Raw genomic sequence first — 14,087 nt, 5'->3', positions numbered from 1 at the left:
TTCATTTAATTGTAGAAAATTCTCTCTCATCCAGGTGTTTACTTCCTCCAGACACTGACACAGTACGTCTGCTGGGCTGCAGTCGTCCGGTGACAGAGACACATAAAGTTGTGTATCGTCGGCATAACTGTGATAATTGATGTTAAAATTCTGCAATATCTGACCCAAAGGGAGCATATACAAGTTAAACAGAAGAGGTCCAAGAATTGACCCCTGGGGGACTCCACAAGTCATGGCCACTCGCTCAGATTCATAGCTGCCAATAGTAACAAAATAACTCCGGCCTTCTAAGTAGGACCTGAACCAGTTAAGGACCGCTCCAGAAAGTCCAACCCAGTTTTCCAGCCTGTGCAACAGGATTCTGTGATCTACAGTATCAAACGCAGCGCTGAGGTCCAACAGAACCAGGACTGAAACATTACCCGAATCAGTATTCAACCTAATGTCGTTTAACACTTTGACCAGAGCTGTTTCAGTGCTGTGATGACGTCTGAAGCCTGATTGAAACTTATCAAGACTTCCACTTTCATTCAGAAAGTCGTTGAGCTGGTTAAATACAACTTTCTCAATAATCTTGGATATAAAAGAGAGATTAGAGACAGGTCTGTAGTTGTTCATCATAGAGGCGTCTAGAGTTCTCTTCTTTAGGAGTGGCTTAAAGACAAAACAATGTTTAAAAAACAATACTTCCCAGTGAAATGTCTCTGATTCTCCCGAAGACCACAAATAATACAAAACTTCTTATAAATCTCCTGAGTACAGACGCCATGTGGTGTTGCATCTTTCAGCTGATGGCCCACAACTGACTATTATTCTAAGGTTGACCAATGACTATGCCCCCTTTTTCTAACTTAATATTCCTTGATGGAATTGCGCCACATTAGAAAAAAAAAAAGCCCTATTTATCAACAGCGTCAAAGTTTTGGCTTCATGAGCAACTGTGCCCTGCACTTAAACAATTTCTGAGATACACTGTGTTAGCCAAAAGACACCACACGATGAATAAAACCACATTCTAAAAGCGTTTTCTCTTGTACTATTGAAAGTGAATTTGGTTTAAAAAAAGGGGAACAATATATATGCTAGCTGAGCTGCTAAAATCTTTTTTCCTTTAATTTTATGGTCATGCTCACTGGTTATGTCTTACTAGCTGCAATAAAAGAGCAATGCCGGTGAATCTTTATTTGAATGTTTTCAGCACTATCAACTGGTGAATACGGTAACGCTTTGTTTGTTTTTACTGATACAACGTTGCAGCCATCCTAAGCTAACTATAGATGGGATCAGCCTAGTTGCTGGAGTGTACCCACCTCCCCAGGCACCACGACACCACTGATAAGCTCTTATTTCTTTGTTGATTAAGCTTATTGTCGATCATCAATGTATATAATAAAATTATTATTCAAAAAACATTGAATAGGCACAAAGGCATGCAGATGTTGAATGTAGCTAGGGTTTCCTGACAATGTTAAATAGCAACATAATTAGCTGTAAACAGAGTTGGTTTGATTATTAAGGAGGTAGTTGTTTCGTTAGGTGTAGCATGCTAGCTTCTGCAGCTTCTGCTGGCAAAACCAAAGCTTTTTTGGTTTGTCTTTGTCTAAAAGTAAGGGCCCGTTTTAGCAAACGTAACTTTAACTTTTATAGTTATGTTATCATGATAACATATTATGTTATCAATTTTATGGAGAATTATGATTACAATTAATTGAATTCCAATTGGCTTGAATTGGACTTTGTTATCTAAGTGCCTTGAGATGACATTTGTTGGATTTGGCACTATATAAATAAAAATGAATTGAATTGAATTGAATTGAATGATGAGCAACAGTAATTCTGGGCAACATAGCTAATAACAAGTGAGTTTTTCTTCTTAAGTGAAATTCTGCCTCCTGTCAGTACATCAGTGATGGCATACAAATGCGCATAGATCGCGTAGCATAGATCTGTAAAACCTGAATACTTAATTAGCTAATTGATAAAGCAATCAGTTGGTACAGAATTGTACATTTATGAAGGGATTCAAAAAGGCTGAAATACTAGATAAATGAGCCCAAACAAAGCTGTGGCTGAGTACATATGTTACATCTACCAACAGTGACTGAATATCTCTCCAGGTAGGAACTAGTATTAGGTCTGATTACTTATATTTAATGCTCCCTCCCTCCACCCATGATATCAGACTCCAACATCAAGCAACATATCACTTTTGGTAGACACAACCACATAATATGGGCTATTTACAAAATATTCACATGTGCATTCACTAGAGTAAGCGATATCAGACTTTTACCTACTATAATATACTTTAAAAGGCTTTTTAATTAGTCTAGAGACATGTAAAGACAAAGATAGTGAAAAGAACCATGATGTAAAGGTCAGCAAGCTGCATGCAGAAAAACTGAACAGTCAGAACAGTGATCAGGAAACAGAAGAGGACAACCCTGACACTGCTTCCGGAATGATTACCAGTGGGTTTTTAACGGTGGACGGCTGCCACACACATGCAGACAGACAGGTTAATTGTCCAACACTGTGGGAATGTTGTGCGTCACAGTTGTTCTACCAAAAGTAATCAGTCTCCCCTGAGAAATACTCGGTCAGTTTCAACTTGGCATGTTATATCTCTCCAGTTGGAAAAGACGCACGTCATGTAATAATCACTGCAAACTGTGCTCTCACTAGGTTTAACAAAACATTACTTGCCTAATCCGGTTTGGACCTGGACCATAATTCTAATAGACAAAAAGTTTTCACTGAGTGAGACTATCAAAGCCTGCATAGTACTAAAAGCACAACCTTTTAGAAAATGAATAAAACAACTAAATTAGATCAATGTCAGGACCTTGTGGCAGGAGTATGGAGACCAACCAGACAAACTAAAATGTTCCTCTCATTTTGCTGCCGTTTAATATTTTACATCACCAGTACATATGCATTTAAAGTCATGTTTGGAAACACCAGTCAGAGTTGAGGCCATTCACAAACACCAACTGTTTGAAACTGTGTAAATAAGTCAGTGTCAATATAAAATGCCTCCCTGCATTGTTTGCTTCAACATAAATTCAGAATACAGTGAAGGATCTATGTTATGTGTATACAGAGTGTCGGTTCATCCCTTGAGTTAGGTGCCTTTTTTATCTGAGAATGATGCATTGGTCAGTCTTAAGTGACTCAACAAATAAAAAACACATTCCTCTGAAAATGTTCAGCTATGTAACCTGGACTGACAATGAGTGAAAAAGCAACCAATGCCCCTGGAAAACTTTCAAAGACCTTCAGAAAGCCTGTAAAACTCTTGCTGAAAAGCATTTTCGATGACCACAAGAAAGTCTGGCGCCTTCGAAGAAACACACTAAGAAATGGGGAGCAGCTCAAGACTTTTGCAAAGCATAGCACAGTTATTTGTTGGGCTGAGTGATGCCTCAGAGTCTAAATGTTGAAAAGATTTGTGTACTGAATAAAAGAATTTGGGTCCCAATATTTACTTTGCAGGCAATGGGGCAAAAGACTCAGTCAGAATCTGTGTTTGCATGCACCATTCATGCTGTCATTGGGAAGAATAAACTCAACACCCGGTGATAAACCACATGAAACATCCATCCATCCATTTTTTTCTGAGCAGGCTCTGGTTTGATATTTGACCGCCACCATCTGTTTTTTTTTTTTTTTTTTTAAATCTGGAAGGAACCTCTATTGCATGCGTACAAACCCCGCAGGGAGAACTGTGTCTGCAGACCACAAGATTCTTATAAATATTTATTTTATTGAAAATGCATTTTTATATTCATGAATGCTTTTTGACTTATGAAACAACTCAATTATTGAAAATGACTTGGTTTTAATATAAAATTGTGTACAATGTAAGCTGACGAAATACTGAATTACCTCATTGTTGTTTTGTTTTGTTTGTTTTTTTTACATTGGAATCACTAGGCTCAATAAGTCAAAGTTATAATGTTCACAACAGGTCCTGGCACATTAAACAGAATTTACAGCTACTGTAAATTTGCTTTACAAGACGCGTGTAACAGCTAACCCAGTCTGAGACAACTGCTGGCACTGACTGTTGTGGAAGTTTGGCAGCACAGACAGGCCTGATCAAACAAATGAATGAGTCATTGAATATGGTGAGATATCACTGGATGTCAACACTATTTCTGACCAGAAATTAATTTTAGAGCTGTCTAAATGACCATTAACTGCATGTTCAGATAAATATAAACATTGAATTGAGAATCCCAGTGTTTAGAATGAGTAAAAGGTTTTATGGTATGAAAAAGAGCTTAGCACTTTGATTCGCAAAGTTGGCATGCAGAGACTTCCATAACCATCAGGACCCCATTTTGTCCTTTTACTTGTCTGGATCCACAATATTTTTCTATTCTTGCGAAAGGGAATTTTGAACAATTTCCATCCATCTTTTCATCAGTTTAGGGAGTTCACTACACAAAAGATCTTTCACAGCTTAGTTCAGTAAGCTGTGAAAGCTGCTACTGAAAGTTCAGTAGGAGCTTGGTTCTAATAAAAAAAAAAAACTGCTGAAATCTGCTTGCATGATGACATTCCACAGAAATCCATTTATAAAAACTGCATTGAAATTGGAGACATTAAGAACATAAACATTTACAGAATTGGATATCTCTGCTCCTCTAAAAACAAGCTAAAACCACAAAAAAACAGTGTTGAAAATGTACTGACATTAGAGTGTTTGTATAAGACAGACATAACCAGGGGCTCCGAAAAGTGAAGTCACTTCGGAGGTTCAATAAACTTGCCATGCGAAAGTCGAGGCATCAAACTGGTAGTCCACAAAACAAATGGATGTCATGTTGGTTACGTCCATATTTTACATACAGTTTCTGAACACTGACTAATGAAGACAACAAGTAGCACTTATCATTGAAAACAAAGTGCATGCAAGCCTGCCCGTAAGTCATTATCTCCCAGGCATTTCATTCTACCCATTCACTTCCTTAAACATGCTTCTTTTGATATCGACTTATGGAATTACCTTGCAGAGTGCTCAAGCAAAGTGAAATTATTTAAAGACCAGTGTTGGACAACATTTCTTTTAAAAGGACATTTTTAAGTTACAAACATTTATTTAAACTCTCCATAGCACCTCCATAAAGGCAGACGTTTTGTCAGTTTGCTGGTCTGGAGCATTCAGGTGTGTGTTAACACAACGCCAAGGAGGAAAGACATCAGCAATGATTTTAGAGGAGCAATTGTTGCTGCCCATCAATCTGGGAAGGGTTATAAGGCCGTTTCCCTAACATCTCAGCAAGTTCACCCCAAGGTTCAGACAAGAGCCACATCTCGAACTCTACAGGCCTCAGTCAGCATGTCCAATGTTAAAGTTCATGACAGCACAGTTAGAAAAAGACTGAACAAGTATGGCTTGTGTGGAAGGGCTGCAGGAGAAAGCCTCTTCTCTCTAAAAAGAACATGGCAGCACAGCTTAGGTTTGCAAAGCTGCATCTGAACAAACCACAAGACTTCTGGAACAATGTCCTTTGGACAGAGCAGACCAAAGTGGAGATGTTTGCTCATAATGCACAGCAGCACGTTTGGAGGAAACCAAACACAGCATATCAGCACAAACACCTCACACCAGCTGCCAAACACTGCCGGGATAGATCCCCGACCGACGGATTCAGCGGGTATAGAAAATGGATGAATGGATGGACATGGTGTTATTTTTTGTGTGTTGTTGCTCAATAGAGGCTGTATTTACCTCATTTTAAGACCTGGTGAGGATCAGCTGATCATTTTTTTCAATCATTATATCCTGATAAATAAAACCTTAGAATTGAAAGAAGGTGTTTTCACAAGACTCCACAATGAAGTGACGCAACTCTGGGATTGGATTTCTTCCACTTAGACTTCACAACAACAATAACAACGAGAGCAGCACTTATGGAACTGTATCATCGGGGAAATCCATGGGAGAGGAAGAGGATGTTACAGTGCTGGAAACTGAAAGTTGGAGAATTGTTTCAGGTCAGTCATTGTCAGGTAACTTCCCGTTATTCTCTCCTTTCAGGATTTTGTCATCTACCTGCTGGCGGCCCCGCACATTGTTGTTGGTCGACAGAGTCATCCTGAAGACAGGTCAAAAGCTGACATCCTTCTCTTTGCCACCGACATCCTCCCAAAGCACTGCTACTTCCATCGCCACAGTGCTGGTGGCCCCATCGTGCTCTGCCCTTGCAAGGATGCTGCGGTCACGAGGAACGGTGAAGTTCTGAGAAATGACGTGCAGCTAAGACCTGGCGATGTTATTGGGTTGGGACAGCAGTACCTGTTCCTTTTTAAAGATCCCTCAACTTTGATGCACAAGGTACTGTAAGAGACTGTTCTTTTCCAAAGAAAGCTGTCAGAATACTGCGGCGTGCCTTTTTCAAATGCATGAATGAGACTCTTGCTTCATATTTCTTGTCTCTTTCTTGGAAATGCAGGATGTTAACGGAGTTGCTCCTGAGCCGAGCTTGTCTGCTGCTCCGTGGATACTGAGTGACAGCCCTTCTGCAGCCACAGGAAGCCAGGCTACAGACATGATCCTCTGCAACAGCTGCATCTCAACCTGCACTGCCTTCCAGAGCTCAAACTGGAGGCAGCCCCCCTTTCTAAAATCACCTGAAGGCCACAGCCTGACTCTGAACTACGATGCTGAGAATGAAGATTGCATTGTCAAGGAGATTGTAGCTATGGGAGGTAGCGGTGTCACTGACAGACCAACGCTGACAGTGTCCTTTCTGCTGGCCGTGTGTGTTCAGTATTCGTCAGCGTGTCTTCACACCTCAGACCTCCGAAGGCTCCTGCTGCTTATTGCAAGTGGAGTTCAGAGTGCCATGTGGGTGAGTTGGGAAAAGAGGTTTTGCAGACCATGTTACGACAGACTTCAAGTTCAAGATTTCATGTTAATCCAGAAAAATAGACATGGGCTACAAAGCTAGTGTCACGAATGTCATTGTTGCACTTTACAGATAGAAGCAAAACCAGAAAAATGGCAGCAGCAGCACTGCACATTGTTCCTGAGTTGGAGAAGCCCAATGAGTTTGTCCTAAGCTTTTTTAGCAAGGGTTTGAATCATTTACAGGATCATTCACCTACTTTCTTTTTGCACATGAGCACCAGAGACATTCAGGGAAAACGTGCAGACATTTGGGTTAGGGCTGTTTTACTCTTTACTGTTGCTGCTCACACATGAACTTCCAAACAAGAGATTTTCAGCTGTAGATGCGCTTCTACAACTGTGTACAGCAACCAATCAAAGCAACTGCTACTGTGAAAGGAAAAGATGAGTTTGGGTGAAAGTTGTAACGGTTTCCTCTCCTGCAGGAGCACACTAAGGACCTGTCTGCAGTTCAGCCTGAAGTGTAAGCACACCTTACTGTTTCTCTGTTGCCACCCATTACTTTTATTTTCACAGCTGATTTGTTTAGTTCTTTGGGTTTATGTTCTCCTGTTCTTTAGTCTCAGCGGGAAAGGTACAATCCTCGAAGACCTCCAGGTTCTCAGTCTGCACGAGCTGATCTCGGGACTGCGCCCTCTGGTGGTGTGGATGTCCAACAGTCTGGAATTGTTGCAGTTCATTCAGCACCAGCTGCCTATCATCCTGGAGTGGAGAAACCAGAAGGCGCAGGGACATGAGGAAGAAGAGTGGGGCGATGATGAAAGCAAGGAAGTGGAGAACTTAGGTTGGTGGTATTGGTGACATTGCAATCATGTGACCATTATATTGCTCTAAGCAGCACCATAAATCCCAATCTTGATTACACAGATTCGCGGGTTGTACAATGCACGGGTTGTATAATTCCATGATTTATAGATGATCACAGACATTTTTTCCTACAACATGTAAAATAAAACAAAAAAGATTCTTGTACAATTAACAGCGGCATTTTTACCAATAACAATATATCTGCTATTGACCAGTGCTACTTCCCAACTAATTCATCAATCAGGCTTCAAGTTTTTCATCCTAACTTTTATCACAGTCCACATTTTAAACTCACATATTTTCATTTTTTTTTAGATACAAATGTATTTGTGAATATTCTTTTCAGTGCTGTTGGAGCTTCGTTTGTCCTGTGTCCGCTCAGCCAGTGAGGAGACAATGGCTGTCCTGGAGGAAGTCATCATGCTTGCCTTCCAGCAGTGTGTCTACTACATCACCAAGGTAACAGATGATTGCGCTTTACTTCTCTAGATTCATTTGTTTGGCAATAATACAATCTCAAGAATTGATTACATTTGCTGCCTTGCCCATGAAGCTAAACTACCTTACTTTGACAAAAAGAGAGCATATTGGCCAGTAGAGTTTGAATCTGTAACAGCTTCATCTGTTCACTCACTGATGATTGAGATGTGCAGCTTAAGAAAGGAAAATAATCAGAGATGGACTGAGAATAAAGAGTCTAGTTAGCCACTCTGACAGCTTTCTAATAGACTGAGCGGCCACATTGCCAGACCACACTGGGGTCATTGTGACTTGGAGAAGAGACAGGACACCGAGGGCCTTTGTGTGTCTGTGTGTAAGTGTTGGCGGAGGATGAATACTATTCATGCCGGAGGAAACTTTGCACTGCAACTTTTATTTTTAGCTGATTAGTTGAAGAGAAGTCAGTCACTGAAATGAAAGAGAATGAACAAAATATGTGCTTTTCTTACAAGGTGACACACTTTTCTGAGGTCTTAATGACATGTCTGAGGCATGCTTTTGTCAAAACGCACGGACAGACAGAACAACACCTAATTTGAAAACCAAGAACTTAAAGCTGCCGTCGGCAGGTTTTCAAAATTCCGAGTCTAAAGTCGGAAAATTCGAACTGATACAACTTTCAGGTCCCTCCCCCTCTGTGGACGAGGTTGTGCACGTGAATTCACACCAGTATGCGCCCACACAAGCTGGGGGCAGACTCACGCTCAGCATGGAAGACATGGTTGGTGGCTGTTCTGCTCAGATCATAGATCAATAATAAACCTAACGTGATTGGTTAAAAACAGCCGGGAGCGCTCGATTTTTGCAAGCACGATTACAGGGAGCTACAGAATTCGGGATTTTTCCTAAACAGCCTATTTAATATTCTCCTTTCAGAATCCCATGACAGTTCAAGCTAATATGACAAAAACAAAGTTGCCGACGGCAGCTTTAAAGCTCTTTTCAGACCAGCAGGTTTTAGGGTGTGGAGTGACCAACTCAACTGCACTCCACCTCTCTGCTGCAGCGTCAGTTTTACATCAGTAGTACTCAATAATTCTTCAAGCACAATATTACCATACGACAGAGAATAAAGTAAAAAGCCAATGCACTCACAGCAGCACGCACAAGCACACGACTAAACTCAGACTACCGCACTACAAAAAAATCGAAAAAAAATTGACTGGCAGTTTTATTCTAAAATACTTACAGACAGCTGGTACAGGTCCTTCTTTCAGGCACGGTCTCCTCGTAAGTCATGTGTTGAACAGGTTGTTAAATACTCTGCCACTAAGAGAGAGTAACGTTGCAGCCAGATGGCACATTGGTACGCCAGTCAAAAATCACAGAGTAATTCCTCTGGCTCATAGCGGCTCCATGTTTGACTGATGTTTTCAATTGGTAGTGGCTTCATACACAAAATGCTGAAAGATTACAAAAAAACAGTTCATACTCAGTCAGTAAAAATACTTTCAGGTTAACAGTGCATCAAATGATGATATGTGATGTGATAGTAATTGCTACTAGTAATAACTTCACATAGAAGTATCAGTGACTCAGCAGTTTCTCTCAGCTCGACAGTTTCCTTGCGTCTTTCAGGTTGTAGTTTCAGCTTTCAGACCCTGCAGGCCTTTGTGTTCTTATTTACCTTTGTGCCTCTTTTCTATTCAATGATACGTCGCAATCCTACATGTCTCAATGTTTCTGAGTTTATCTATAAAACCATGTAGATGGTTTTTGATGTTGATGGTACCTGGCAGCTGTTTTTTTTTTATTATTACCACTTTAACGAAGACTCCAAGCAAACTGAGCCTATACTAAAAGATGGCACAAAAACACTGCCAACGGTGTGGTCTGTGGCGTAGTGGGTTGAGCAGGTGCCCCATGTACAGAGGCTATAGTCCTTGCTTCAGCTGGCCCCGGTTCGAGTCCCACATCAGACGGCGCTTTGCTGCATGTAGTTCCCTCTCTCTCTGCACCCTGCTTCCTGTCTCTCTTAAATGTCCTATCCATTAAAGGCATAAAAGCCCCCCCCCCCAAAAAAAAACACTGCCAACTACTGACCTTTCAAAGAGAACTGTGACGTGTACACAAAGCAGGTTCAGTGCTGTATGCAGACGGATGTCAACCATGTTCTTGTTACCAGAAGAAGGAAGTCGTTTGTAAATCCCTGCTTTAGAAATCCATGGGTGGTGTGGATTTTAACAGTATGGTTTACAGACCATGGGTTAGCCAAATATATTTTTTTCCTAAGTTGAGACTGAATTAGCTCCTTGGCACACAATTGTCATGCCTACTATGTTCTCATAATCTACCCATTACTGGTCACAAGCTACACAGTGTGGTGGCCACTCCACATGCAGCTTTGGGTTCCATCTCTGTTACTTTGTTTCCTTGTGGCGTTACTATGAAAATCAGCTCATCCTCCCTGCACTGAAATCATATGCACTGAAGTGGGAAACAGTGTAGAGACAATTATCTGGCACCAAAAGTACGTAGGGTCAGGTTGAGTTGAGCCGCAACACGCTTTGGAAAAGAGGTTTTACTGCACTCATCAGTCTGGTTTCCAGCTTAGATTGGTTGTTGGTCTTCAGTGCTAAGAACAGCTAAGGTAAGCTAACTGAATTTTAATTGCTCTTTACTAAATAATATATGGAGAAACCTAGAAATGAGTGAACGATGGTGGGGCCTTCTGTAGCAGCTGAAACACCAATTTTGTGAAAATTGTGGTGAAACCAGGGCAGGCGCTAGCCAAGATTTATCCCTGGAACCAGGTAAATTTCTAATCTCCTTTCAGTGGGGCAACTAAAATAACTCAGTAATACTTAATTACCCACAACAGTACCCAAATACAATATAAGAGAAATATTAGACCAAATATGACACAAAGAAAAAAAAACTTGTTTTATTCTCTATAATACCATTGGTTGGAAGTAACAGAACAGATGCTGCACAAAACATTGCATCACTGTGACTGTCTATGTCTCCTGATCATTATAAGTTAGCTATGGTGACTAAATTAATCCAAAAAATCATTTATAACTACTGAATCCAAAATTAAAAGGCATAAAATTTCAGCTAATTCAATCGATTCAGCTAATCAAGCCTGTTTCCAAAGTGGATGCAAAGCATTTGCTGAAATTAATATATAAATTGTTTTGGAACTAATCGATGGAGCAAACAGTTGAATTCGGCCACATATGATATGTGAGTAATAGCATCCTAAAAAGAATGTGAAGTTGACGTTGACGTGCAATATTGTTTTCCTGCTTTCTCTGACACTGTCTTTTGTCCGCACAGACCCTGAATTCTAACTCCAGCATAGTGTTTTATGTTCAAATTGTTGGATAAGTCTCTGAAATCATGTCTCGGTTCATTTCTACTTCTCATAACCAATGTTAAACATGTCCACGGTCATCGTAAGTAATAAAAGAAAAAGTTCCTTAAAAGTTTCTAGATTGAAATACATCTTTTATCTAACTTATCAATAGTGACAATATCTGAATTCTCAGAGTTTTTATCCCAGTTAGTGCTGAGTACAGATAAAGTCATTGTAGTGGGTGACTTTAATATTCATGTAGATGTTGAAAATGACAGCCTGAATATGAACTTTAATTCTATATTAGACTCTATTGGATTTTCTCAGAGTATTCACAGACCGACTCACTGCCTTAATCACACCCTTGATCTTGTGCTGACTTATGGCATTGAGAGTGAACAGTTAACAGTGTTCCCTCATAACCCTGTCTTATCTGACCATTTTCTGATAACCTTTGAGTTTACATTACTTGACTATACAGTTTCTGAGAAGAAATTTACATATAGAAGGTGTCTATCAGAGGATGCTGTAACCAGATTTAAAGAATTAATTCCATCATCCTTTTCTTCACTGCCATGTGCAGATATAACAGAGGACGACTACCTAAACTTTACTCCAGCAGCACTTGACTCTCTTGTTGACAGCACTATAGTTTCAATGCGTACAGCACTGGACAATGTTGCCCCTCTGAAAAGGAAGGTAATCAGTCAGAAGAGGTTGGCTCCTTGGTATAATTCACAGCTGCGTGCTTTAAAGCAGACTGCAAGAAAGCTGGAGAGACAGTGGCGTTCCTCTAATTTAGAAGAGTCTCAGTTAGTCTGGAAAGATAGTTTAACAATGTATAAGAAAGCCCTTCGTAAAGCTAGAACTGCTTATTATTCATCATTGATAGAAGAGAATAAGAATAATCCCAGGTTTCTTTTCAGCACTGTAGCCAGTCTGACAAAGAGTCCGAGCTCTGCTGAGCCAGTTATTCCTTTAACTCTCAGCAGTGATGATTTCATGAGCTTCTTTATTAATAAAATTGTTTCTATCAGAGAAAAGATTGATGGAGTCCTTCCCACTATTATCAGTGATGTATCATCAAGTACAGCAGCTTTAGAAGTATCTTTAGAACCTGATTTGTATTTAGACGGCTTCTGCCCAGTTGATCTCTCTGAACTAACAACAGCAATAGTCTCTTCTAAACCATCAACTTGTGTTTTAGACCCAATCCCAACCAGACTGTTCAAGGAGGTTTTCCCCTTAATTGACACTTTCATATTGGATTTTATCAATCTGTCTTTGTTGACAGGATATGTACCTCAGACTTTTAAGGTTGCTGCTTAATGAATTTGTATCAGTTTCTATTGCTCATAGTTACTGGCCTGGTCGGTGAGAAAATGCAGCTAGTGGGACATGATTGCCAGCTCCAAATTTCGAAGCTAATGGAATTAAGTATTTATGCTAAGCCAAGCTAATAACCTTTGTGTGCTCTTTAGCTTCACACTTAGCGCACTTAGCTAACGTGAGAGTGAGCTCGGTCATCTCATCTCATCTCACAAACTCATGGTAGAAAAAGTGAATTTGCCATTTTCTCAAAATATCAAGGCCTCCTAAAAAGAAAATATAAACTAGGACATTTACTGTATATCTTTGAACTGAGTTTGTGTTGTGCTTTGTTCTCTCAGTTTTCCTCGAGCAACAGAAAAGAATATTTCATTGTGGCCACAGTATCCAGTTATGTGCATTTTCACTGAAGCAGCACCACACCCATGGATGTGCGCCCAGGAAAGTTTCAGACAAATTTCCAGTGTAGTTGTGTGGGCGTGCGTCAAAATGCCTTCCAAAAAATGCTATTGAAGAGATCGGCCTCTTTATGTTCATACAATGACTTTTAACATACTCTGTCAACAGTTCTTCCTCCCCTATCAGTAGCCGAACAAGAAATAGCTGATTGATGGATGAATATCAGATATACACTCCCCTTCCAATGACCTGGGTGACGCAAACCAGCAGTGTCCATTTAAAGAGAGCTGGGCCATGACATGTCAAGTATCGAGACAACATTAGTGGTCTGCCACGATGTTAGCAGCGGCCAAGCCGAGGTCTTACATGTTGTGCCAGTTGGAACTCATAGGGACTTGGTGCCTGATGCACCAGGTTTAAGTGTTCTTTATACTGTAAGCTTCCCATGCAAAAAGGAACTCAGCTCACTGAATCTCTAAAGAGGAAACTATAGGAGTTCCTCAATAGCTGCTGTCCTGTTAGTCTGAGGCAGCACATTTTTGCTCAGTGCAGGGGGATGTGGTTATCTAACTACCTGCTCTCATGTAGCATTCACTTCTCTCAGAAAGTCAGCCTGACGACCCTAATGGCTTCCAGATGTGGTTTGTCAGTAAATCCATAAATAATCGGGAAATGTAAAGTTTATGATTGTTGCTTGAACTTTGGAGTCTATGTGATATTTGATGGTCAGCTCATTCAGTTCACTGAGCCTACCTTTTATGGCGACTTATTGTGCCCCTCTGTGCTTATCCCAAAACCGTTTTTGATAATCAAATAATGTTGGTCATTTTG

The 14,087-nt window shown here is 40.4% G+C and overlaps 1 protein-coding gene across 1 annotated transcript in view; it reads left to right on the top strand.

The window, feature by feature from the left end:
- Window positions 1-14,087, top strand: part of radil2b (Ras association and DIL domains 2b) — a 39,476-nt gene that overhangs the window by 12,374 nt on the left and 13,015 nt on the right. Inside the window, exons 6-10 of the mRNA XM_075457640.1 lie at window positions 6,050-6,346; window positions 6,465-6,863; window positions 7,348-7,385; window positions 7,483-7,706; window positions 8,076-8,188. Of these exons, the coding sequence (XP_075313755.1) occupies window positions 6,050-6,346; window positions 6,465-6,863; window positions 7,348-7,385; window positions 7,483-7,706; window positions 8,076-8,188 (1,071 nt within the window). The remainder of the gene's footprint in view (window positions 1-6,049; window positions 6,347-6,464; window positions 6,864-7,347; window positions 7,386-7,482; window positions 7,707-8,075; window positions 8,189-14,087) is intronic.

Source organism: Odontesthes bonariensis, chromosome 23 (genome assembly GCF_027942865.1).
Source record: "Odontesthes bonariensis isolate fOdoBon6 chromosome 23, fOdoBon6.hap1, whole genome shotgun sequence".
Lineage (NCBI taxonomy): Eukaryota > Metazoa > Chordata > Actinopteri > Atheriniformes > Atherinopsidae > Odontesthes > Odontesthes bonariensis.
Note: the sequence above shows the minus strand (reverse complement) of the source record. Positions and strands in the feature narration are given on the sequence as shown.